This window comes from Danaus plexippus, chromosome 5, assembly GCF_018135715.1.
Source record: "Danaus plexippus chromosome 5, MEX_DaPlex, whole genome shotgun sequence".
Classification (NCBI taxonomy): Eukaryota; Metazoa; Arthropoda; class Insecta; order Lepidoptera; family Nymphalidae; genus Danaus; species Danaus plexippus.
Genome location: NC_083539.1, coordinates 1,131,402 through 1,157,816, shown reverse-complemented (window position 1 = coordinate 1,157,816; position 26,415 = coordinate 1,131,402). Strand labels below are relative to the sequence as shown.

At 30.5% G+C, this 26,415-nt stretch overlaps 1 protein-coding gene and 1 long non-coding RNA gene across 3 annotated transcripts in view; one reads left to right on the top strand and one right to left on the bottom strand.

The window, feature by feature from the left end:
* The window catches only part of LOC116769228 (uncharacterized), an 85,312-nt gene extending 63,484 nt beyond the window's left edge, over positions 1–21,828 (top strand). For both annotated transcript variants that reach the window (XM_061529438.1, XM_032660270.2), the window contains exons 2-6: positions 5,392–5,600; positions 7,518–7,653; positions 17,205–17,338; positions 18,639–18,840; positions 19,330–21,828. In XM_061529438.1, coding sequence (XP_061385422.1) covers positions 5,392–5,600; positions 7,518–7,653; positions 17,205–17,338; positions 18,639–18,840; positions 19,330–19,514 — 866 coding nt within the window. In that variant the 3' untranslated portion in view covers positions 19,515–21,828. The remainder of the gene's footprint in view (positions 1–5,391; positions 5,601–7,517; positions 7,654–17,204; positions 17,339–18,638; positions 18,841–19,329) is intronic.
* On the bottom strand, positions 19,922–24,313 carry LOC133320798 (uncharacterized). The gene is made up of 3 exons (XR_009753928.1): positions 24,190–24,313; positions 24,020–24,105; positions 19,922–19,952 (listed from the first exon to the last, which is right to left on the bottom strand). It is a non-coding gene; the product is annotated as an uncharacterized LOC133320798 (long non-coding RNA).
* Positions 24,314–26,415: the final 2,102 nt, after the last annotated feature.

Below are 26,415 nucleotides of genomic sequence, written 5' to 3'. Positions count from 1 at the left end.
TCAGACTAAATGCTTTTGGCAATATTATATAGGTTACAGATTTGTATACTATATGTTATTCGATATTTATGAAGATGTCATTAATATCAAAGTTTTTCTGATAATTTTCTAAAAGACGTGCACAAAAATATATAAATATATTGTACGTAAAGTTGGAAACTCTTGTTTCAACATTATTCTAGTACACATACAGTGTCATACATATATTTGGATGTAAAAGATCAAATAATCTATGTAAGGTGATCTATCGTTTAATCTACTTAAAAGATTTCAATATAGGATTATTATTCAGTAGAGCTTGAGGCTATGAATTTCAGATATCTTAGACATCAATATCAAAATCATATTAAGTGTGCTTTATAATAACTTTACTGAAACCTGTTATTTATACAGTTTCTTTTAACTTGTACCATAAAAAGGGAAACCTCTTGAGTGGATCGTTTAACCAGCCTTTAGCGGGCGCCAACTCAAGTCTAGTTTTCCAAACTTAAATTGCCAAGTTACGGTGAAAGGCGAAGTATTTTTAGACTGTACAGTTGATACCTGACGTTTTATTGACAGCGATAAAGCGTTTATGGTGTTCTGAACTTGTAAATTACATTTTCTTCCTTAACAAATGATAAATGAGTATTTTTTTACCACAAGTAACATTGATAGATAGTTCTTTGGTATTTTATCATCTGATATACATTTAAAGTTTTGTTGTTAATGAACATAAATACGAATAAATTGATTATAAGTCAGAAAGATCGAATAACACATATATTGATTAACTAATTATGTACTGACTAACATCTTATAATTGGTAGAGCCTAGCTGTGGTCTAGTAACTACAGCCTGAACATGGGCTGGATCGACCGGGGAAGTACCACCCTCTTACAGTAGTCTTTAATGGCTGTGTTTCGTCTGATGAGTGAGAGAACCGGTTGCTGTTTCCTTATTCCCACCATTTCCTGCCATTTCCTTATTCCCACCACTCCTTTTTCCTCAATAATCAAGGTTGGCAACGCATTTGCAACATCTATGTTGCGAATGTCCATGGGCAAACTGCGTCACGACTGCCCATCAAGTAAGCCGTCCGCTCGTTTTCCACCTTTAACATATAAAAAAAATTTGCCGGTGTTAGGAACGTTAAAACGGTTATGGTATAATAACCCTCTGACCTTAGAGATGATCAATAGAAAGTGTAAATTCAACCAACTTTAGGGAAAAGACATATATCTAATTTATTTTTAAGTAACAATAAAAAAATTACAAATAAGTTTGTTTTTTATATGGAAAAATAAAAAAAATAAACCAAAATTACTCAAGATATCCAAAAAGTAAATGGAAACTCGATTTAACAATTTTAAATCCATCTACTTTTATATAACGGTGTGTTATCTTTGACATCCAGTTGGTACTAAAAAATATAATCTCACAATTACTTTTGATATTGTTCCAGTCTTGTAGTCTCTGTTTTAGTTTACTGAAGCACATGTGAACAAAGTATACGAAAGGGCCTGAGATTGTCGTGGCTAATGTACCGGAAAATGGATTTTACTTCGTGTTTTCACGATAATATTACCCAAATTATGGGCTCTGCAGAAATCTATAACGCGTGTATTTTGTCGTAGCTTGAAACACGTCTTATATGAGATAAAAAGAAATAGGCTTCTTGCGTAAGTGGATAACTTTTGGATTTTTTTAAGTAAAATATAATAAAATTTACTGAAAGCTATATATTTTTTTGCACATAGAATCAAATTTTTTATGTTTCTCTTTATATGATATATTTTTGACTCCATTATTCTGCTTAGAGTCCAAACATGTAACCAATTTTGCCGACGGCGATGTAGTCTATGGGGAATTCTTCAAAACTAAAATTTACAAGATAAATTAAACAACATTAAATGACAAAAGATTTTGATACGAGTTATTTCTTAGAAATTATCGAGGACTTGGATTAGATTTCATCAAAATGACTGCAAGTCGATAGGTAAAGATATTCATTTACTACTAGATGCTCCGTTCCCTTGTTTGCCATCTAACTGTTATAAAAGAAAAAAAGTTATATCAGATGTCAATTGCAAAGAATATTTTTGTATTTTTCTCTCGTCCTATCTTTGCTTAAAAAGTTCATATTTTCCAAATGACTGAACCTTTCTTCAAACTTATTTTATATTCTCACTCAAAATATAATATATCCACAAAAGAAGAAGATAAATTAAAATCAGCGAAGCTGCGCGTACCTTGTTAACCTATATAGGCAGAGTAAGAAGCTGACATAAAGGGTTTATGTTTCTTGTCAGGCGATATCTGTTATATGAAAACTCGCAAAAAACAATAGTGTAAGTTTTTATATTCTTCTCTCTATTGTTTTCTACTCTGTATTCTGCTGGTCTTAAATTTTCAAATTATTCTTTTATCTTTATTTAATCAAATGTATGTGACCCGTATACTTTTAATACAATGAACTTAAAATAATTTTGTCAAATAGAATTCTTAAAAACTTTTCATGAATATCACGGCTCCTTGTTTCTCATTCATGAGCATCAGAATGTATGTAAGCAAAACTAACAAAATTGTAAGCTACACCCATTCAGAAATGGTTTAACTTCTGTATAGATATTTAAATTAGGATGCAAAGAAAAATTCATGCTTTTATACGAATATAATATCAACATTTTGAATGTTGACCGTTACAGTGAAAAGCTACATCGCTTCTAGTGGAATAATGAATTGCAGCCACGGATTTTGGAACACTGTCGTGCTTTTTCATTTTCGTTATCCTAATGACATTGCCTTTATCAAAAGTGGAAGTGAATAAATATAGAATTAAATTAAAATTTGGTCAAAGTTACAAATTATGATGAAATTTTAATTTTATTCAAAATTTTCGTCATAATAGTATATTTTATGCATATTTAATACAACGACTTCTCTTGAGCAAAACAGAGCCATATTTCAGAACCGCATGTATATACAGGATGATACGTTTTTTATTTATCGAAAATATTTTTTATTTTTTTGTTAACGAATAAAGTATGAGTGTAATAGTACATTGATAAATTAAGAAAAATGATGTGTAATTTTTTAACGACTTTCAGTATTTCGGTTGGATTCCTAAATATATCTTTTATAAAATAGCATGTTTTACAACACGAAATAAATCTTTTATTAATGATTAATTCAGGTCTTACTAAAATTATTCTGACAACTATAGTTACATGTATATTAGTAGGCTAAATAAAAAATATATATTATCATTATATATATTATATAAAAATATATATTATATTATAGTTATTTGAAAATCACGAATAGATAATTTCATTTTATACCTACGTTAGATCTCTCAATTATGTATGTGTATAGTATATTGTATGATCAAAAAATGAGCTTGCTTTCTTAATTTCATGCAAATCCTTTAAATGGTTAATATATTGGTACATAAAAACCACCACTTCTACATTTATATGCTAACAGTAAATTATTTTTAAAATATTACAGATATAAGTTTTATTATCAAAGGGATTTATATAAAATATATGATTTAAATAGCAATGAATAACGATGCTTTATACGTTATTTGTTTTATCCGACGATATGTACACATATTCCAGATTTTATTTTATTGTGTGTAATTCCATGAATATATAGGATCTATAAGACAAATACAAAAAAAAACACATATATAAATATAAACATTAAAATTGTAATAAAAAAATGATTGCTAATGTTTTAAATAAACAAAGTTTCCTTCCTAGAAAATGTAATTTAATGGAAGTAATAGTTCGGCTTAATACATTTTGTTTTTCTCGCCTACACTTATTTCCTCCAATATGGGTAGATACTTTGTTACAGTCAGATTTTTAATAATAATAAAAACATATATTATTTAACTAATACAATTATTCCTACTTATCAAGTCCATTTGTATTTAAGACGGAGCAATAGAATTTTGTAACAAACAGAGCAAGTTTGACTTGGATAGTATGGTATTCTTATCTATCCAACGATTGCACTTCGAAGAAAGTAAAATTATAACCTTCTTTAGATCACAAAGAAGTTGGAAAGCACTAGATCCAGTTTCTATCGTTTTATTTATTTGAAACTATTACGAGATCATTCAATATTTATCAGAATTTTATAACATCATGAAAAGCATACTTAACACATTTTGTTAGTCTTTTAAATGATTCTCCAAGGTGCGGTTAAAATTTAAAAATAGAATATATTTTAGAATATCATTTACTTATTTTATTAAAGTTATATAACGTACATTGTTGGTAGACAAAATGCTTCAAATAATAAAATAATATGTAACCTAGCTTTAGGGATTGTACACATGCTGTCACTGAGCATGTGAATATAAATTGCCCACTCAGATATTTCTGTCGGGTGGCCATTGAATTTGAATGCCTTATTTCATGACCGCATAGCTATATTTTCTGGGTAACAACCGTTTCCCAGAGGTATAAACCTCATTATAGATAACTTTGCGTTCGCAGATCAAGTTGGGATCGTTGCTCAGGCTGAATTTAATCTAAATTTATAGAGTTACATTTAGATATTGTTTCTTGTTTGCAAATAAATTTCCGTAGAACTTGAAAAAATCTTAAAAGAACATTTTTTTTTTTGATGGTATATTTATAACTTAAAGCTGATTTCAGCCAATCAAGTATTCTAAAGCGTCTATTAACCGATCTAGAAGGTATTAGATCTACCACTTAATAGACAGAGATAGTCAAATGATTTGAGCTATTTATCTACCAACATACATTTATCATATTTACATATCTTTTACATTAATATATGTAAAATAAAATATATAAACGTGTATTCAAAGACCTTAAGTTGCACATAGAGGAAATGTAAACAGATGAATGTGATACGTCATTTATAATATCAATACTAGTGTGAGGTATGGTAAATTGTATATTGTTATTGGAAAGGAATTAATTATAATATGATTGTTATTAAAAAGCAATTACTAAAATATGTGGTTAATTAGTTCGAAAACAAAATTCCGTCATTTTAAACAGATATAAAGTTTAAATTTAATCAAACACGCGTCCGTCACTATATTTATTGATATATGAATTTAAAAACAATAAAAGAACACTGTGGAATAACTTAAAATATCATTTTGTACTTCCCAAATTCCTGACGAGTAATATGTATGGCACATAAAGTCCAGTAGAGTCCGTTACATTCCCCACTGACTTATATTGTAGAATCTACTGTACAACAATGAATTCTTCCAGATATAAATCTACAATGTTAATGTACTGTAAATGTTACTATATTAAATATGTTTTAGACTAAAAATTTCAATAGTATACTATCTCTATGTAGCTATTTACTATGATATCATATATAAAGTATTATACTTATATTTTTTTACAGGTGTTACGAGCTTACGCGACGTTAAGCTTCTTGTCAAACCTTCGATCGTCGTCAAGGGCGGAACAGCAGCACTGATTTGTTCAAGGGACATGCAGGGCGCTCCTTTGTACTCCGTCAAGTGGTATCGAGGGATCCATGAATTTTTTCGGTACACACCACTTGAGGAACCTGATACGAGAGTATTCGGTCTGCCAGGCATTTATGTGGACGTAAGAGTTTTATAATTGGATTGAGTTTATTAAATTAAATTTATCTCAAATTTAAAGTTCCCTTACATTATAGTTTGTTAAAACTATACTTTTAGGTAGTTCCATTTCACATTAACTACCCAGCCTATTATCATACATCCATTTATTGTCAAAAACTTTTTCATGCCTAATATAATCACCATAGGTGGTAGAGCCTAGCTGTGGTCAAGTTACTACAGCTCGAACATGAGCTGGCTCGACCGAGGAAGTACCACCCTCTCACAGAAGATCGATGTGAAGTAGTCTTTAATAGCTGCGTTTCATTGAAAGATGAGTGAAGGAGCCGGTTGCTTTTTCCCTGTTTCTCTTTCCTGTCATTTCCTCGTTCCCACCCCTCCCTCTTCCTTAACAATAAACGTTGACAACGCATCCGCAACAGAGATGTTGCGGATGTCCATGGGCGACGGTGACTACTGCCCACCAAGTAGGCCGTCGTTTGCCACCTTTCACATAAAAAAAAATCAGAGTGCAAAACATGTGAAGATTGTTTTCATTATCTGTAAAATATAAATCAGATTTTAATGATCGAACTAGTTCCTTTCTCTTGTTACTAGAGCTGCAAAACAGTGGAATTTCACAAAAGTTAAATTCTATTAAAAGATATATTTTTTTACGGAAGAACCATACACACAACAAACAAGTTCCATAATTTACTAAGTATTTGTCAACAAAATTTGTTATTTGACGATCGTATTTATTACTTTGTTGGAACTGTCAAATAAGTCGACAGCTATCCAGTGTTATGTATATAATTAATTTATAAATTTCTGATATAACTAGTTATTGTGGCAAATATTTATAAACACTTCATAATTTGTGGATTTATGTGTAATACTTATGAGCTATAAACATTTGTCAATGGCTTTCTAATGACTATTTATCTTACACGAAACTATCTCATACTTTTACGAAACGCCATGTAAAAATGCTATTTATATAATATCTTTAATAGATTCATTCTAAATAATGCTCCAATTTCGGATTTTATATAATTTTTAAACTTCATTATCCCCAATAAATAGATCTTTGCGTATCCAATAAATCCATTTATATGAAAAACAATTTTGGACAAAATGCATCTGTTGTAAGAGTATGCAAAATTTATAGTAAATTCGCAGAAATAAATTTTTTGAGATAGATTTGGAAATATTCATTATGAATTGCTTTTTCATAAAACCTTACTTTCGTTATTATTTTTATTAATTAGTATTACATACATTTTATACAAGTTCAGCTCTTAACTGTCTGTGTGTAATTGATATTATATATTTTCTTTACAAAGTAAGTACTCTAAGACTTATCCAATTAGTTTTATTATAATGTTATCGTAATGTTGTTGCTGTCTTGAAGAGCCTAACACGTTGCTTAAAAGAATATACAGTTTTGCTTATTCATGTGTGAGTGTAACGACTACTGATTTTACTTTAATTGTTAAATAAAACCAATGATTTGTTTAACCAATGTTAAACTGATAAGATATTTTAATATTTTGATTTGTAAACGATAACTTTAACGCGAAGAGTTGATTTTTGTGAGTAATTTGATAACACACTAGCATGGTTAATTATCTTTACATTTATATTTTTATGTAGTACTCGTATTTAAGATGCGTGCCTACAACGGTGATCTCGCGCAAATTTTCAATTTTTTAAAGTTTTTTCAACCTAAAACATACTAAAGAAATTTTTTTAAATGTCAAATAATAATTTATTTCTAAGTATTTTTCATACTTATTCAATATAACCTTTGTAAGAATTATATTTTCATGAAACTCAGGTTTATATGTAAATTGTTATAAACGATACATTATATAAAAAAAATCTCAGTAGAAGAAAAAGCTGAAGTTCTACTATAAAATTTCCTCAAACATTTTTCCAGATGAATCGCTCCAATGGCACGCAAGTGTTGCTTCGACGGCTGGAACTTGGCTTGGCTGGAAACTTTACCTGTGAAGTCACTGCTGACTCTCCATCGTTCACAACACAAATTGCTACGAAATTTATCGATGTTATAGGTACGATTAATTTCCATTGCACAAATAGGATTAGCCATGTAAACTGATTAGAAACGTACATGGATATCATGATTCGTTTTTATAAATGGTTTAATATTATTTAACGCAAATATTTTCAACATCAAACATTGTGTCGCAATAAAATAAAAGTTCAACTGAAAACTCAATATGACATATGCGAAACGAACACCGAAAAAACTTTTAGAATATAAAATTAATTTATTCTATTCTATCTAAAAAAATTTGATGACAATTTTTTTTTGCGATATTACATTTTTTAGTAACTATGCATATATATATCGCTAATAGAATGCGTTTTATATAAAATGTTTTTTTTTTCCGACTTGACAGTAGCTGTTAGCCCTAGATATAAAATGTCGCTAATGCAGCAGATTTATGAAGCTGAAATTAAGTATTGATATAAGAAAATAATTACAGCTGCGGAATTCGGAGCATTGGAGACAAATTCTAGTTCAAGAGAAACTTTCATCAAATATTCTTTGCTATATACATAATCTTAAATATTCTAAAACTTCATTTTTTTAGGACTACGATTTCTGTTTATTTGTCATGCATGTTTTATTTACTAACCACATGATTTTTGACTGATTTTCGTTTGTAGTATGCTTGTTAAGAACAAACTTAATAAATGTAATGAAGAGAAATTGTACCATTTCATTTCGGATATAAGTAAAAGCGGTCGTATACCAACAAAAATTACTTAATAAAGTTCAATGACCGTTATAATGAGGGCTTGTGTTCAGATATAATGTAATTTATTTTGAAGGTTTCATGAGACGGATAACATAATAACTATATATATATATATATATATAAATGTGCGGTAAAGTACAACCTTATTGTTTCATATTTTTTGTCAAATAAACATTTTAGCTGAAAATACAGTACTTTTCCGGATTATAACTTTTTTCATTCTCTTAACATTGTCAAAAAATATTTTTATTTCACGCTTAGTTTATTTCTTTGACATTCATATAGTCTAGAAATTTAGGTTCAATAAAGGTGAAATAATTTTAGAGAAAAACCCAAATAAATTTTATCGATAAAGGCATATTGAATAAATCTTCATAACATTCAACCATTGTTCGTGTTCTCTTCACTCGGTATTGATAAAAAAAATCTATTTTATATATATTTTTACATTAACAAAGAATGAATTATTAATATTTGTCAAAATCTTTTTGTATGTGAGCCTATTCTAGAAGGCCCAACTCCCGCCTTTTCAGAATAAAAAATACAAATATATAAAAATTTATTTTGTATTTCAAGGACTAGTGCAAATTGCTATTTGAGTACAAATATGCGGTGAAACCACTGTTTGAATTTAATATAAAAGTTTTTAATAAAACGAATTAAAGTTTAGTGTAAATATCTGTTGTCTGGCTGATAAATACTATTACATATTCCACTTTTAATTATTTTCCTTTTTAATACGTATATTATTTTAAAAACTCCTTAAAACTTTGAGCCATTTCACGTATTTTTTCTTGGTCATTAACAAATTATAGTATGGAACGGCGTGTCGAAGAAAAAGCGTTGCAGTGGTAGGATTTCATAAACTGGGTATGGAGCCGTTGCTCATTTTCATTTGTAATAGAACTTATGGCTGGAATAGATATATTAGCATCGTACTAATACATTTATGTAATCTTCTATTACGGAATGGTGGAGACCATCCTAGTAGAAGTTGGAAGGATCAAGTAATACACAATAATTTTAGTGAGTAGAGCGTTGTTCAACAAACTGAAAATCGTATTTGGTGCTAATTAAAGACAGTTCTGCCCTACCACAGAAAATTAGCTTTTAGTAGTTTTTTGTTTGGACCACTGAATTTGCTAAAGCCTAAACAAAGCACTTTCTCTTTTTTTCAGAATATCATTTTTAATTTTTTACCACCACGACTTAGTGAAGCCTTTAAACATTAATTTATAGTATTAAAGATTAAATAAAATCAGATCAGAATGAGATGGCACATAAAATTGTTTTTTACGATATGTAATAGAATGAAAAATTAAAATATTTTTATTTGTATCAGTCTGATTTACGAATAAATGTATGAATTTTATATTTTAAGATTATTTTCATAAAAAAAATTAAGACATTGATGAAGTAGTTTACAGGTTTCCCCGCCTTACCTACTCTTTCTTTTGAACTAAATAAAATTTATGTATTACATATAAATGTTCAGACTTATATCATACGCCAAAAAACTGCCATTATAAAATATAATTAGAATATAGATGACTTATAAATTTTTCTTTAGAAACTGTTTTTAAAACCCAATCTAGAAGGTTCTTTCATATTATATCGACTATTGTTGTTAATATAAATATAAGATGTAATTCTATTGTGTGAGATACCTACACATACAGCAAATGACTCAGTTGTTCGTGTCACAGTGACAATGTCAAGACATTCGCATTTCACCTAAGTTTGCTAAATTGCACTAACGATACTCATTAAAACGAGAACCTTTGTCCCACTTTTGTAGACACGTGACATAACAAAACATAACGTTTTATTATCTTGAACCTCAAGCAAAATTGTAGAAAAAGAAAGGACATTTTTTTATAAAAATAATTTTGTCACTTTTATTGTAAGCCTCAATAAATCGTCTTAACAAAATCGATGCAGCTTGAAATGGGTTTTAATTCATATAAATAAAAATTATCGTGCTTATAAGTTTTGAATGAAACACTCAATGCTGAGAATTGTTATTATTCTTCATAAATTCTATTGTTATAAACTATAGGATTGTTTTTACCTGGTAATGTGTCTCACAATAATTATCATTCTTTCTATCATATTGTGTTTAAGACTTGTTAATACCGTATACCATTTTTTTCATAGAATAGTTTATAGAATAGAAAAATTATATTTTAATAAACATAAACTTGACGTTAAAATAGATTTTAAATAAAAATATTGAAGTATGTATGAGGTGCTTATCTGTATGATAAATATCTGTATATATAATAATAAAATACTTAAAATGTATATATCAAAATGATTAACGTATCATATAACGTGAACACTCTATTAAGTCCTTATTCTTCATTTCATTTATTTTGTTTGATATTTATACATATTATATTGAGTTTATGTTTGTATATTGCTCGCAGCCAACGATTTAGTATCATTGGATGCAGTATTGACCTATCATAAATCGTCAGTACCTCTATAGATTCAAGTTTAGGCATTGTGTTCTGAGTTATAACCTTTCGAGAGGCTATCGTTTGTTTAACAATTTATCTATGAGTTGTGTACTCAATATTGCTGATCGAATCTCAATACAATTTATTAATTAATTAGTATTTTAAAGCAATTTCGCTGTTCGATAACAAATATTAGGTTCCAATAATATATATATATATATATATACAAAAAATACCCACTAGCGTTTCAATCATTGTCTCTCCCACATTTTGTCATGTAAGGGAATTTTAATAATTGTTCAAGTCAAAATGGAATCAAAAATGTGCATTTTTATTTACATATACATATAGCTGAAAGTGAATATTTTTAATAAAATACATATTTGCTAACACAACGTCACTGTAAATAAGTTTACAGTTCAGCTATTTATATTATTCATATTTGAAACTAACAAGTGATGTCACATACATACGTGACATATCATACCCCTCACATCTTTCGTTTTTATTTGGAATTTTTTGTATAAAGGTGAATAAATGAAAGAGACATATGCATTTAGAAACTATAAGACAAGAAGCTAGTTAGTGCTAGTAGGGCAATATTTCGTAGCTGAAATTGTACAGCTTTAACAATTGTAACTTGCTCTTTGCTTAGCCATAAGTCTTGTTGATTGCGCTAGTTTATTTGTGCGCATTTCGGTCCATTGTCTTGGCCACTGATTTATAATCATTATTTAAAATATTTCTTGATTCTGTTCAACTTGCCATTAACAACGCAAATTCGTGACATCAATAGTTAATTATATTTTAATTAAATTCTATTAATAATTCAAATTGTTTTAATATGCTTATAACATTCGTTATAATCAACTACTTAAAAGAGTGTTTCATGAGATGAAACCAGGAATTTTAGTTTCTCTACATTTACTATAAATTCCAAACTTAAACATTTAACTAATCATCACCATTATTTACTAAAATTAGTCTGACTCGCTTATTTTTTATTTTTATTATTTAAATAACTAGTACAGTAAGTTGTCAGATTTTAAATAGAGTTCTGAGATATATATATGTCGGCGTTAATGATAAATATGTAATAATTAAAATAATACTAATTATTACTCAATTGATTTGTTGGTTTCGTTAAATAACTTTTGATTGTAAATAATAATTTGAGTTTTATTTAGAAGTAAAACGACTTAGACTTCATCCACCAATCAGTGAATCAGGTGAGTTGTGAAGGGAGGGGACGGCTCCTATATAAGCAGGGCTAATCGTCGATGAGCCAGTGGTGGTTCGGCAGCCGTCCCGTTCACAACTCATAATTGTGGTCAAGGGATCCGCCTGAATCATCTACTTATTTTAATAAGTACTATAAATGGAGGATAATTCTCACAACCGTGAGACTTCAGAGCCACCTAGCTCGCCCATACTCCAATCGCGAGCCGACATCAGAAGTGGGATGGATCCAGCAGGTCCATCGTCTCATACAAAAGGAGTAAAATGTGCCAAAGAACTCGGATACCCTTCTGGCACTGGCCAGCTTTCTGGAAACATTATCTAAACAACAACAGGCCAGTATGCAAGCAAATGACGATTTCCTTGCAGGTTTACTTTTCAATTTGATTTCAACAACACAAAGGCCAAGGTTAAGTGACATCTATATCGCATCGTTTACCCCAGACGGGAACGTGCCTATAAGGGATTGGTGCTCCATGTTGACCAAGCAAAAAATCACTGGAATATAAGTGACTCTGAAATTTGTACAAAAATAGCTAGATTGTTAGAAGGCTGAGCTAAAACCATTGGGGATACATGGCCTGTCAAGTCATCAGTGTGAAAAGACACGCGAGAAGCTTTAATATAAACATTTGAACTTGAAGCGAGATACTCTAATGACATATTAAAACTAAGGATTTCAGGTTGGACACAGCGCATCCAGTTAAACCCATAAAAAAAGGCGTGGCAGATCTGGAAACGTGTAATAAACAGCGATAAGGAGAAGGATGCTGTTGAAGCAGTAATTGGCTGTGTAGATAATGAATACTTGTGGCCTCGTCTTTTGTCAAGTGTGGAAAAGCTGGGCATATTCAGACAAACTGTAACATAATAACTGATATTGTGAGTGATTCTCAACCATTGTTGAGTTCTAGTTTCGACAGAGCGGAAGGATCCAAAACCACGTGCAATTACCGTGGCAAAATTGGGTATGTAGAATCTACATGTTTCGGAAAAGGTTAGTGAAGTTTTAAACAAGGTCGACTTATTGAGGGAACATAGCGGAATGTTGACTCCAATGAATATAAGCGTGGGCAACTTTAACTGCGTGGCATTCTACGACAGCGGTGCTTCCCGGTTTTTGGTAAGACGGTCTCTGGGCTCTTCCTTTCCACAAAAACGTGAGTAATGTCTATTGATGTTCAAGGGGTGGGCAGGGGGAGCGTTCCAATATTGTCGTGTCAACGGGTTAAGACTTTGTGCAATTGTTGAAGATCATGAAACTCTTTGTGACGTTTTAATTGGTGCAGATTTGGTTGTAGGAACAGGACTGACTGTGCTCATTGCGGAGGAGGGTGCTGCTGTGGTAAGACATTCTACTATTGATACAGCGTTAACTTTTGAAATACCCTTTCCAGATATTGACACCGATTTGGCCAGCGAGGCGAAGATAAGGGAGTTGAAGGGTCTTTTGGCCAAATACTGTGCTACATTTGCTACCGGAATACCAAAAGCCAAAGTGGGGACAGGAGGTTGACACATACAACTCTGGGACCCACTTGGAGTGGTTTCAAGACGACCTTATAGGATGGCACCAATGGAGCGAAGGAGGGTTAAAACTATTATTGAAGATTTAATTGCCAGTGGTGTGATCCGAGAAAGTGCTTTTAATTTCGAAAGTCCTGTGGTTCTCGTCAGGAAAGGGAGTGGCGAGGATAGGATGTGCACGGGTAACCGTGAACTTAATGAAAACACTATTTCTATCAAGCTTTCATTGCCCTGCATAGACTCTACAAATATACGGGAATGCCTTTTGGGTTAACTGGCGCTTCGCCACTGTTCCAACGGGCCGTCATGACTGCTCTGCGGTTGTTACTGGATAATATTTTGGTCTATATGGATGATGTCTTGATAAAATGTCAGAGGGTTTGCAAGCTCTCGACGGGGTTTTGGCTGTTTTGTTGGAAGGTGTTCCTTCTTTAGAGCAGCAATTAATTGTCTCGGTGACCTGATATCAAATGGTGTTGTGCGCACGGGTCCGAGAGGGGTCGAAACGCTCTAGAGGTCTCCTGTGCCAGCCCGTGTTAGGTAAGTACGTCAATTTTGTGGATTAACAGGTTACTTTATACGTTTTATACCATCGTTTTCCGAAAGTGTATTACCACTTTATAATTTGACCAAGAAGGATGATAAATTCGAAATGACAGCTGAATGTGGAAATACCAGACTTGATGTAGTTTGGCGTCTAACCTCGGCACCAATACTAACCATTTTTAAGGAAGATTGACTAAACGAACTATATGCAGATGCAAGCAGTACAGGTCTTGGCGCTATCCTTATCCAAATAAACGAGGGTAAGCAATATCAAATAGCATGTACGAGTATGAGAATAACGATTCCAGAAAGTCACTACCATGCTTATGAATTAGAAGCTCTTGCAATGGTACACTCCGTAAAAACACTTCAGACAGTACCTTTATGGAAGATATTTTAGTATAGTTACTGACTGTAATGACATAAAATCTTCATCTCAATGAACTTTTACCAAGAATTCACAGGTGGTGGTTTTTTTTAAACATTACAATTTCAAAATTGAATATCGACAAGATTTTTTTCAGCAGAAATCGTATTATGTGTATTAACTTAATTCAAAACATAGATCCACGACTTAAGGACGAACAGCGACGTGATGCTGATCTTGTGTGTTAATTAAAAAATTTTGGAAGTGGCGACATGATGACCGCTTACCGTCTTCATGACCTTGTTTTGGAGCGTAAATACCAGAATTGGAGCGTAAATACCAGAATGAAGAACCAGGATCCAAAAAATGGAAGCAAGTAGTTCCCAAATAATATCAGTGGAGCATTATTAATAGCTATCATACTGCTCTGGAATACTTCGGGTAAGAGAAAACACTTGTCAAAAATTCGTGAAATTTATTGGTTTCTTGAAATGTCCACAACTGTAAGGCGATTTATTGATAATTGTGCCATTTGCAAAACGAGCAAAAGATGATCAGGAGCCAAACAGATACAAATGTATCCTATTGAGAAGAAATCTATCCCATTTGATATGATTCACATAGATGCGACGGGGCGCCTTACTAAGAAACATGATAAAAATGAATATGTAATCGTAATAATCGATGCTTATACAAAATATGTAACCTTGACTTACGCAACTAATAAGACAGCAACCATGGCGCTTCGTGCACTGGAATACGTGCTTTCGTTATTTAGGACACCTAGACAAATAATTAGTGATCAAGATACAGCTTTTAAAAGTCGAATTTGAATTTTGTAAATTTCATGGTATTTATTAACATTACATAGCTCCTGGCGTAAGTCGCACTAATGGACAAATTGAACGTGTAATGGAAGTAATCAAAAATGGGTTAACGATTATACGGAACTACGGAACTAAGGATTGAAACTACGGAACTAAGGATTGGAAGAAAGGTTTGAATTCTCTCGAATTGGCAATTAATTGCACTAAGCACAAAACTACGAATGTATGTCCAATAAAAGCTTTAACTGGAAGACAGTGCGCAGTACCTGTAGAACTACTTACGTTAATAAACGAAGATGAAAGGATAGTAAATTGAAGGGATAGTAAATTGAAGTCAACTCGATGATTACATTAAGAAGAAAATTAACGTTAGGAGAACTCAACATAAATTAAGGTTGGACAAAGGAAAGGCTAAAGTAAAGGAAAGGTTAAAGTTATAAGATTGGAAAAGGGTGAAATTGGATTAGATCTTAAATACCCTGATGCATATGAAATCAAAAAAAATATTGCCTAACGATCGATATCAAATTGAGATAGTTGGAATAGAAAAAAAAAGGGGTTTCCCACGAACAACTGCGGTTAGTTCCAATACCAGATGAAAATGCGATAATTACAGGGTTCCGTGTCGGCGTTGGAAGGTTTGTCAGTTGTTGGATCAAGCTTAACTCGAGTAGAAGTTGCGTAGAAGTTGGTGATCAAAGTTTCACACAAAATACTAATTCTATCAATTCATCAAAAGATTAAAAGTTTGCAGTTTTACGCTTTTAAATTTTGTTGAGGACAGGGTCCTCCAAAATCATGAGTTGTATAGATTTTGTTGAGGACAGGGGCCTCCAAAATAATGTGTTGTATAGATTTTGTTGAGGACAGGGGCCTCCAAAATAAATGTTTTGTATAGATTTTGTTGAGGACAGGGGCCTCCAAAATCATGGGTTGTATAGATTTTGTTGAGGACAGGGGCCTCCAAAATAAATGTTTTGTATAGATTTTGTTGAGGACAGGGGCCTCCAAAATAAATGTTTTGTATAGATTTTGTTGAGGACAGGGGCCTCCAAAATCATGGGTTGTATAAATTTAAATCATGGGTTGTATAAATTTCGTTGAGGACAGGGGCCTCCAAAATTATGGGTTAAATAGATTTTTTGAGGACAGGGACCTCCAAAAATATGACTTAAATAAATTTTACTGAGGACAGCCGGTTTCAAGATTTTAGAAGCAAAGTTGAGCAGTTAAGCAGAGGAACCTCCAAATTTTGTTGAGTAGATTTTTTAATAGGTCGAGGGCGACCTTTGTGCAGAATGGCCGTGTCGGCGTTAATGATAAATATGTAATAATTAAAATAATACTAATTATTACTCAATTGATTTGTTGGTTTCGTTAAATAACTTTTGATTGTAAATAATAATTTGAGTTTTATTTAGAAGTAAAACGACTCAGACTTCATCCACCAATCAGTGAATCAGGTGAGTTGTGAAGGGAGGGGACGGCTCCTATATAAGCAGGGCCAATCGTCGATGAGCCAGTGGTGGTTCGGCAGCCGTCCCGTTCACAACTCATAATTGTGGTCAAGGGATCCGCCTGAATCATCTACTTATTTTAATAAGTACTATAAATGGAGGATAATTCTCACAACCGTGAGACTTCAGAGCCACCTAGCTCGCCCATACTCCAATGGCGAGCCGACATATATATATATATGGGAATACTGGGAATAAATGGGAATATATATGGGAAGAAACTTAATTCAACACTCTCCCGTATCCGCATTGTAATTTTTTAATGTTTTAAAATTTTACATACTCATTCTAATCAGCTCTGAATTAAAAAAAATAAAGCTCTATAAAAGTCCTTTTACGTTTCTTTTTTCAGCGTTACCAACATCGATGCCAGTTTTAGTGACGGACAAGGACCGCTACCAGCCTGGTGAGATGCTTCTGGCCAACTGTACATCAGCTCCGGCAAGACCAGCTGCAAATCTCACAATATTCGTTAATGAGGCGCCGGTGAGTTTGCTATCATTATACTTTTATATGTATTTTAACATAAGTGTCTTTATTTAATTGTAACATCGATCATATAAAACTAGCAGTAGATGTCAATCCTTATCGAGGACGTTTACTGTCCAAACATTGTTGAGTTTTTGCTATTTATTTTGCAAAGGATATTTATTTTAGTTGATTGTTTTTCTTTCTTTTTAGCATTTTAATTCTAAAATTAATCCCGTCTATGAGATTTTGGTAACTGAAACTTCTTAAACTTACTTCTTCCTTCTTCGAAAGAATAAGTTGTTTTGTTTATTCTTTGTATTCTGTATTCATTCTGTTATTGAGGCAATTGTGAAACGAAATATGAGTGCTCTTTCGTATTAAACTTCGAGAGCAATTATACAATTCAGTCCTTAGAACATTGTCCTAGTTTTCTACTTTAGATACGATTCGGTTATTTATATATTTCAGTAGTTCATACTCAAGTATTTCTATAGAAAAGTCGAGCAAAATTTTGAATAAAATCTTTGAATGCTGACAACGAGTGAGCTTCCTCGTATAAAAATGGATGCTATTGATTATTGTATAGAATAAAAAAAAAATTCTATAAAGTTTTATATTTAACAACATCGTCATTATTTAAAACAAAACAAAAAGTTTTTTTTTTACAAGATTTAGTCTAACTTGTTAACGATTTCCTTTTCAGTATTTGTCCATTAATTGTTGTGTTATTTTTATATTTATTTTGATGTGGAAAAATTTATTATTAATAAAAGTTTCCAGCCAAGTCATGTTTTAATTATACCACTTAGTTTCTATTTCTGTTCATAACTTCATTCATTAACTTCCTGGCCTAATAAAATTTTATTAGAGAACAAATTAATAAAACACTAACCAATACTAGTTTGTAATTGAAAGCCTCGGTAGGAACTTTCTTTTAGTAATTCCTTCACTCTTTCGGTGAGGTTGCAAAGAAGGTTTACACCATACTTTACACACTCTGGACAGATTATTTTTTTTTAACATGAATTCAGATTATTATACTCTAGTACTAGCCACGTAACAGATAGACACACCGAAATACAGGTGAAGAGTTTACAGAATGTAGATTATAGATATAAATTAGAGATTTTCATCTAAAAGAAATAAGTAACAGGTGATATAAATATTCGTAAATTTTTAATCGGTTCTCTTAAACCATAATTTTTTAATATATAATATATTACTTTAATATCCCACTACCCATATATGTGCTAAAAATGAAATACAATGTACTTTTTTCTGAATCATATTAACTTGATTTCAAAATAATTTTCAGGTGAGATCGACAGAAACTAGTTTTCATACAACCGAAAACAATCTTCTAATAACAAACGTGAATGTGCAATTGAAGATCAGACCAGAACTGTTTCCTGGAGGACGATTAAGAGTTTCTTGCTACGCTACCTTATACGATATTTATAATGGATCGGCTAAACTTGACTTCTTAACACCGGAAACAGATCCTAGACCTGAAAGAAGTAAGTTTATTATATAATAAATCTTTTTATATACATATATTAATTAATATTAGTTATATATAGTTAAGTCGTGCTTGCCTTTTAGTTAAAGGTCCGCTCTCATTCTTGAGGGCGTGGTTTCTAAACCTGTCAAGTATCAAAGTGTTTTCTTCAGAGTTATATGTACATTTTTAGAGTATTTTGACATCACTGACATTGACTTTTAATTTCAAATTATAATTTTAAAATAGCCACTCAGTCTTGAGCAAAATGCTCTAATCTTCTCCATGTGAGAAGAGGCCTTTGCTGAGCAGTAGACACCAATAGGCTGATAATGATATATAATTTGTTTTATACTACAAGTTAGGTAAGATTTTTGTTTATTTTGTTCTATCGTACTGTATTGTGTATAATTTTAATAAATTTTAACATCATTAAACAAACATAATATTTAAATCAAATTAAAGCCAATTTTTCTTTGGGCTAACGAAATATAATTTCGATTTTCAGTTACTTTGGGAAGCGGAGCCGGAACCAGCTTATTGAACTGGTTTCTTCTATTTGTCATTCTTCTTCTACCCTTCATGGTAACGGCAGAAGATTATGGTTTATATGAAGATTATTTAGAAAATCTCCTGCCAACTTACGATGAAGAGACTGAACAAAACGTCATAAATTCCCTTGTGGGAGGTTGAAATGCATTTTATATTTTAGATAGTTATTGCAATAACGAATTTAGTATAAGAGATCTATTGAAATTGTTAATTAATTATTAATTGTGTTCTTTATTTAACGATATACCATTAAAATGTTAATGTGTTAACGATTAAAATATAAAAAAATAACAATTTTATGTAATAGGTTCCCACGGAACTTATTCCCTCGTTTTAATTATTTAAAATGTTCGCTTACTTACAAAAAGACACCAAATCATATAATGTTATTTTTAGTAACTAAATTCAATTTCTTATAGTAATTTTTGTACAAATTAATATTAACAACCTTACCTACATTATAAGATATTATCGATGTTTAGAATAGTTATTTTATTATTATTTATATTCATAAAAATTGTCACCTGAAATAGTCCCAGTGAAAGTCAGGCCGAAAACAGCTCAGACGTTTTAGGTTACCTTTAACAAACAACGGAAAAAAAAATTTAAAAGTGTAATAGTGTTAACCACATAATTTGTAAAAAAATTTTTTTTTTTTAATATTACAAAAAAATATTCCAATTTTATTTTATTGTATAGATATAAGGAAATTTTATATACTCCATATCCAAAATAATTTAGTTAACTGACAGTTATATAATAGTACACATATACTCTTATTTATAAATACAATTGGCGTTTATTTTATAAATTAGAGAAAATTAAACCATATTAAATCCGATTTTTTAAGTAACAATAACTAAAAATGAAAGATTTCGTTATCTAAATGTATCTTGATACTGTAATTTTTAATTATTTTGCAAATGTTCTCACTATTGTCATAACAGTCACGGGTGCACATTATGTTATCTCTTACTAAATTTTGACTTTCACCTTATCATCGTGGACTTCGGAATAGAGTTGAAAGAGAAAAAAAAAGTAAAAATATAGTACATTTGTGACAGCGCCATCTATTGTCTGTCTTGTGATTTCAAAACTAAACTGTTACTGCTTGATAGAAAAATATTCACGCATCTATACAATCGTTGACATCAATGGTATTTAGAGTAAACACCAGCTCCCATTCGCTTTTAATCGGCATTCATAAAAATAAGTAATATTTAAAAGTGAATGAAATATTTAATAGATGAGAACAGTTTTTCTTACGCAAAATATGAAGTAATAAAAAATCTCTTGTATGGTTTATTTCAAGTAATAATTGTACTATTCCGTAAAATAATTCAATAAGATTAATAGCTTATGTCCTAATTAAGAAATAGTAAGCCATGTATTTTCTGTAAATAGCTACCCCTTGGTATCAGATACTTAAATGAAATAAGCTAAATTAATAAAAAAAAAATTCATATATCGTTTTTATTTCTTTAAACAAAAAATAATAGAGTTGTTTTCATTAAAGTAACATAAATATATCTTATATTATTTAAACATGTTTTCAATTTGTAACTCAATTTTATAACTGTTATATTTATTTTTTGGGATACAATATTATGTTATGGAATCGATAGTTTTTGTTGATGGATGGATGGTTTTTGTTGATGGAAAAGAAGCTTAAATCGTGTTAAAAAATGTTTCCACAAAAAAAAACGAACACCGAAGCTATATTTAATCCTAAACTTCGCAATTTTAAATTCTATCTTAATTTTTAAATATATCACAAATAACTTTCACTGCATCAGTTGAAAGAAAATATTTTTCCACCTTGTTTTGGTAAACATGTTTGTTTTGTAATCCAAAAAAATGTGATTGATTTTGTATAAGAAATGAGATTAGCATGTTTTTTATAAGATTTGTATGTTAAAAAATATATTTCTATCGCTTCCAAACACACAACGGCTGTTATAAAAGTATATTTTATGAATCATATTATCTTAGTGATGTTAATTTAATATTTATAATTTTTTCCACGTTGTAGTTATTATAATGTTATATATTTTTTTGGTAAAAAGTTATGGAAATAGTTCTAAACGATTCACAAAATGCTTAAAGTGAACTAAGTAATTCAACTTACTTACTTGCACCTTCATCTTTTGTGACCTAAAACTTGTTATGAACTAAAATTTTTGTTTGTGTATATTTTGTTTGAATTCTACCTTGCTTATGTCTTTAGCTTATAAAAATATTAAGGCCACAAAAATCTTTGTAAGGATACTTTTCGAAATTTTGTAATTCATATGCACAAATACGTGATGATTTTATAAGGTTTATTGAAAACTATGTTTATATTTTTGATATGTAAATCAAAACCCTCTTCTCCATGTGCATCTTCATGAGATTATAAGGCATTGTGCAAAAGTGTAAATATTTAATATAAATACACGGAATTTTGAGACACCAATGATAATTGTTTTATTGCCTGTATGCATTGAGTCTATTACGATACTAAATTTTAGACAAAATCGCTGCATTTATAATATTTTACAGCAGATCCCAAGAGAGGAGGAGGCTTATTGTCTGTTTTTGCCTGTGTTCGTGCCTGAACAGTTGATATGATTCTATTTAATATTGGAATTAGCTGATTGTGTATTTTTTATTGACTTATATTGTTTTCATTGAAATTTTATAAATGAGTTCGATATGATATATATATATATGTGTATGTATATAATCATTACCCAACCACACTTAGCCCGCAGCATACTACTGTGTACTATATACATATATACATTTTTGTTTCCAAAACTTCAAAGTTTTCAAACGTTATTAAGTTTAAGTCACTTATTAAAAATAATATGTTCATATTTGGTTGCAAAAATTTTAAACAATTACTCATTGAATCAAACCATGAAATATTTGCAACTATGACAGTCGAATTAAGGATTTTATATACAAGGTACGAGGTCAAATCGTCTTTGATGCGTTAAAATACCTCATACGCTGATACATACCATGAGAATACCAGTAATCACTAATATTTTCAGTATTTATAATTCGTCTGTTCCCTTACAGATATTAAGTAATATCGTTCTATTCATTATGAAATCTAACAAAAATAATATTAAAAAATTAACTCAACTTGTGAATTAGTGGATAATGATCAAAATTATTTAATTTTTTTTTTACTTTTTCCATAGCCGAAGAAAAGAGGAATGCAAAGAACAATAAAAAAAATTATATATCGTCAAATAATTTTTGTCACACAATAGATTTTATCCTCAAAAGTTACTTTTGTTGTTTTAAAAAGATTTTTCATATCTTGGTTTCAAAAGTTTGTCTATGATATCTTATGTAAAATGCTGCCTATACTCTCAAAAGTAATTGGTCGTACTATTAAAAGCTTATTTCATTATGTAAAATTGTTTTGGTATGACTGTTAATATTTTCAATAACATGAACATCTTAGGATACACGTCAATTAATTCGCTTCTACGCTTAACATTTTATAATCTTATTAACATCCGTAATAGGGGAGTGCTTTTATTTGATGATCAGCTATAGTAATTTTTTTTATTACATTTAATCGTAATGATAACCGTTATTTCAAAAATTAAGAAATTCATTGACATATGATATTAAGGATAAGTCGTGGTGGCATGGAGGTTAAAGCCTCGCCTCTTATACGTGAGGGCGCGGGTTCGAAACCTGGCAAGTACCAATGTGATCTTTTCCGAGTCATATGTACTTTCTAAGAGTATTTAGACACCACTGACGGACGGTGAAGGAAAATATCGTGATTAAACCTGGTCTTGTAACTTCAAATTATAAGATTGAAATCGCCACCCGTCTCGAGCAAGCGTGGTGATTAATGCTCTAACCTTCTCCATGTGAGACGAGGCCTTTGTTCAGCAGTGGGCTCCGATAGATTGATGATATTAAGGAACAAAAACAATATTCAATGAACAACATATGTAAAAGTCGGTCTTCTTCAGCTTTGCATGTTCTATAAAACTGTTTTTTTTTGTTATGTTGGTTTTTATGTCAAGTGATTTTGATTTTAAAGAGAGACACCCAAAATAATAAAGTATAAAATAAACAAGACAAATCAAAAAGATAAAACAACTTTAAATGCAAAGATACCGAAGTTTCTTTAAATACAAACATAAAATATATCTCAGCGTAAACAAACTGCATGGACTAATTGTTCGCGTTCTCGCATAAATGAAAGGAGATTATGAAAGCAATGCAATTAGAGCGCGCTAGAAAAATCAAATTAAACCTCTAATGAACAAACAGACTATAAGTCGCTCCCCCGTGGGGCAAACAGGCTATGGATATTGTAGATACAGCACTTCACGTGCGTGTACAATTACTAATTCATATTTGAAAAAAAATATATATTATTAATTTTGTAGATGAATTATACAAACACTGGAATAATACTGTACATAATTTATTTATTTTTATAAATTATACGTATATTATACGTATTTAGTTAATTTTCAGTTTGAAATATTCATATTATTTAATATTGATTGCACTTCCAGCGTGAGTCTAATGTTAAAAATATGTTCACTGATAGTAATTATATCTAATTTTGTATTAACAGGACTTAATATTTCTTTATTAAATAGACATCTTTATTTTATTACTCTGTTTCACCTATCTACGCCTTTTTCCCGTCTCATAGTTTGTAGACGTTACTTCCTTTTCACCCAGTCATTGCGTGAATAGTAAGCTAGAAAAAAATATAGGTTAAACGGAGGCTATTATATAGTAAAAAGTGATTATAAATATTGCAACCATGTAAAGTGACACATACCCCTCGTAGAATATCAACCCAGTATAAAAATATCTACGCGTTTTTGACTTGTTTTCATTTCAAATTACAGATATTCTGAAAACTAGCATATCAAAACTATATCAATAGAAATGATGTATGTTTTTTTTTTAACTCATAAAACATTTAGGAAATTTGAAATTCTATGTATACAAATATGATATGGGGAATTGCGAACATCAAAAGCATATCGGATGTATTATAGGTTAATCCCAGCCAGATTTAACTATAATAATTTAACTTATAAACAAAATCCCATACTATAAATAAAGAACAGAATATGTTTAAAATTAATTATAAATATAAGATAAAACAATTCGATTGACACATTCGGAAACATTTAAATCAAACGCACGTTGTATAAAACGCTTGAATAGTTATCTTATACAAATCCCGCTTTACCGGGTCCGTGATTGAGAAGTCCGGGATTGAGAGATTTATCCAGGAAGATTTTCCTCCCGGTTAAATTTTCCCCCGAAGAAAATACTGCACTGTGCAACTTACAGGCATTTAGTTCTAAATGTCTGGATTTCAGTATTGACAGAATTCGGATTGTTTTATTATTCAGTTCGTTGAAATACGATCAGGGCTAAGAAGGATATCAATTCAGGATCAGCTCGTGTTTAGTTCTTAATCAAATTGTAGGATTAATTTAGTATTACAACAGTGATCAATTATGTTATATTCATCAGTGTTTTTTTATATAAAATAAATACATCTAAGTGCTTAGATTTTTATACAAACACACGAAAGCAGAACTAGTAACAAATATTTTGTAAGAAGATTAAATATAAGTTAAATGTTTGTAAAATAAACAGTCTAATTAACCAGGAACAACAAACAGATCGACTACTCGCCACCCAAGCCGAATCCCACTCTTGTTTCCAAGTTGGTACCCCAAAGAAGCCACAATTAACAATGCTAATGTATTTGCAAAACCGTTCCGACTTTCATACAGCGTATACATATGTAAATTGAGTTTTAGCACTAGAAAAACGTCCGGTAATATGGAAAATGGAAGCTCGTTGACGAGGCTTGTAGGCATTAATTTTATTTTTAATTTAAATTTTGTTAGGATAAAGTTTAAAAATACAGGATAATGTTTTGACAGGATATTTAATATCTGGACAAAAATTTATGATATCATATATTAAAGACCTCTTTAAAACTCCTTTAATAATTTCGCTGGGTACATTTTCATGGTGATTGTTGGTAGTATTTTTGCTGCTTTTAGTTTAGAAGACATACTCTCGAGACGCGAACCCTCTTCCTCCGAAGTTTGGGACTCTTCGTTAGTATTTTGTCGTCATAGCTAATTTATGTATTGTAAAGTTAAGAGCCCGCTTCAAGTTTTGCAAAACTAAGTTTATTCGTAAGAATTTGAATAATTCCACAAAGCGTATGTTGGAGCGAAATATGCATTAACAGATCCAATGTTGGGTTTTGTTTTTGAATAACTTAAGGAAGTAAAATTCCTTGCCCTCTAATATTGTTTTAATGAACAGATATTGAAATTTGATTCTTTTTCCCCAGTATTAAATATTATGCGAAAATGTAAGAAATGTCTTAGAACACTTTATCGTCTCTGATATAATTTGATTTGTATATTTTTAAAATGATGTAACAAATAGCTTACCTATCATGTACTTCGTTAAAACATATTAAGTACATTTATACTTCAAATAAATGTTTATATTGTATATCCAAAATGAAATCTTTCAAGAATATAATAAAAGAGAAAAAATAGTATTCAAAGAAAATGTAACTTTCCAAACCAGTTTTGGGAAGAGGGATTTCTTTCAACGTTCCTTTAAGCCTGATTAAGTCCTCCATCGTATGAGAAATACGTCAAAAAATATGAGTAATAAAAATTTTACGAAGAAATTTATATTGAAACGTATTGAAAACCAGAATCGATATATAACGTAACTCAAAAGCAATGTAAATTTACGAACTCTAAATACATTTTGATAAAATTTAGAATTTCATTCTCTTACAAATATAAATTCCACGTTCATTTCTTTGATTGTTACGAGGGTTATGTCTTCTACATTTCATAGAAAACGCATGGACTTGAGCAAGAATCGAATCTTAAAACATTAAAATTTAAACTCTTATTTATTAGTTACTAAAACATCTTCATGTCAGATTTATTCAAAGTAATTAAATACAGAATTTTAAATAAAAAAAAAATTCAATGAAAAAGAT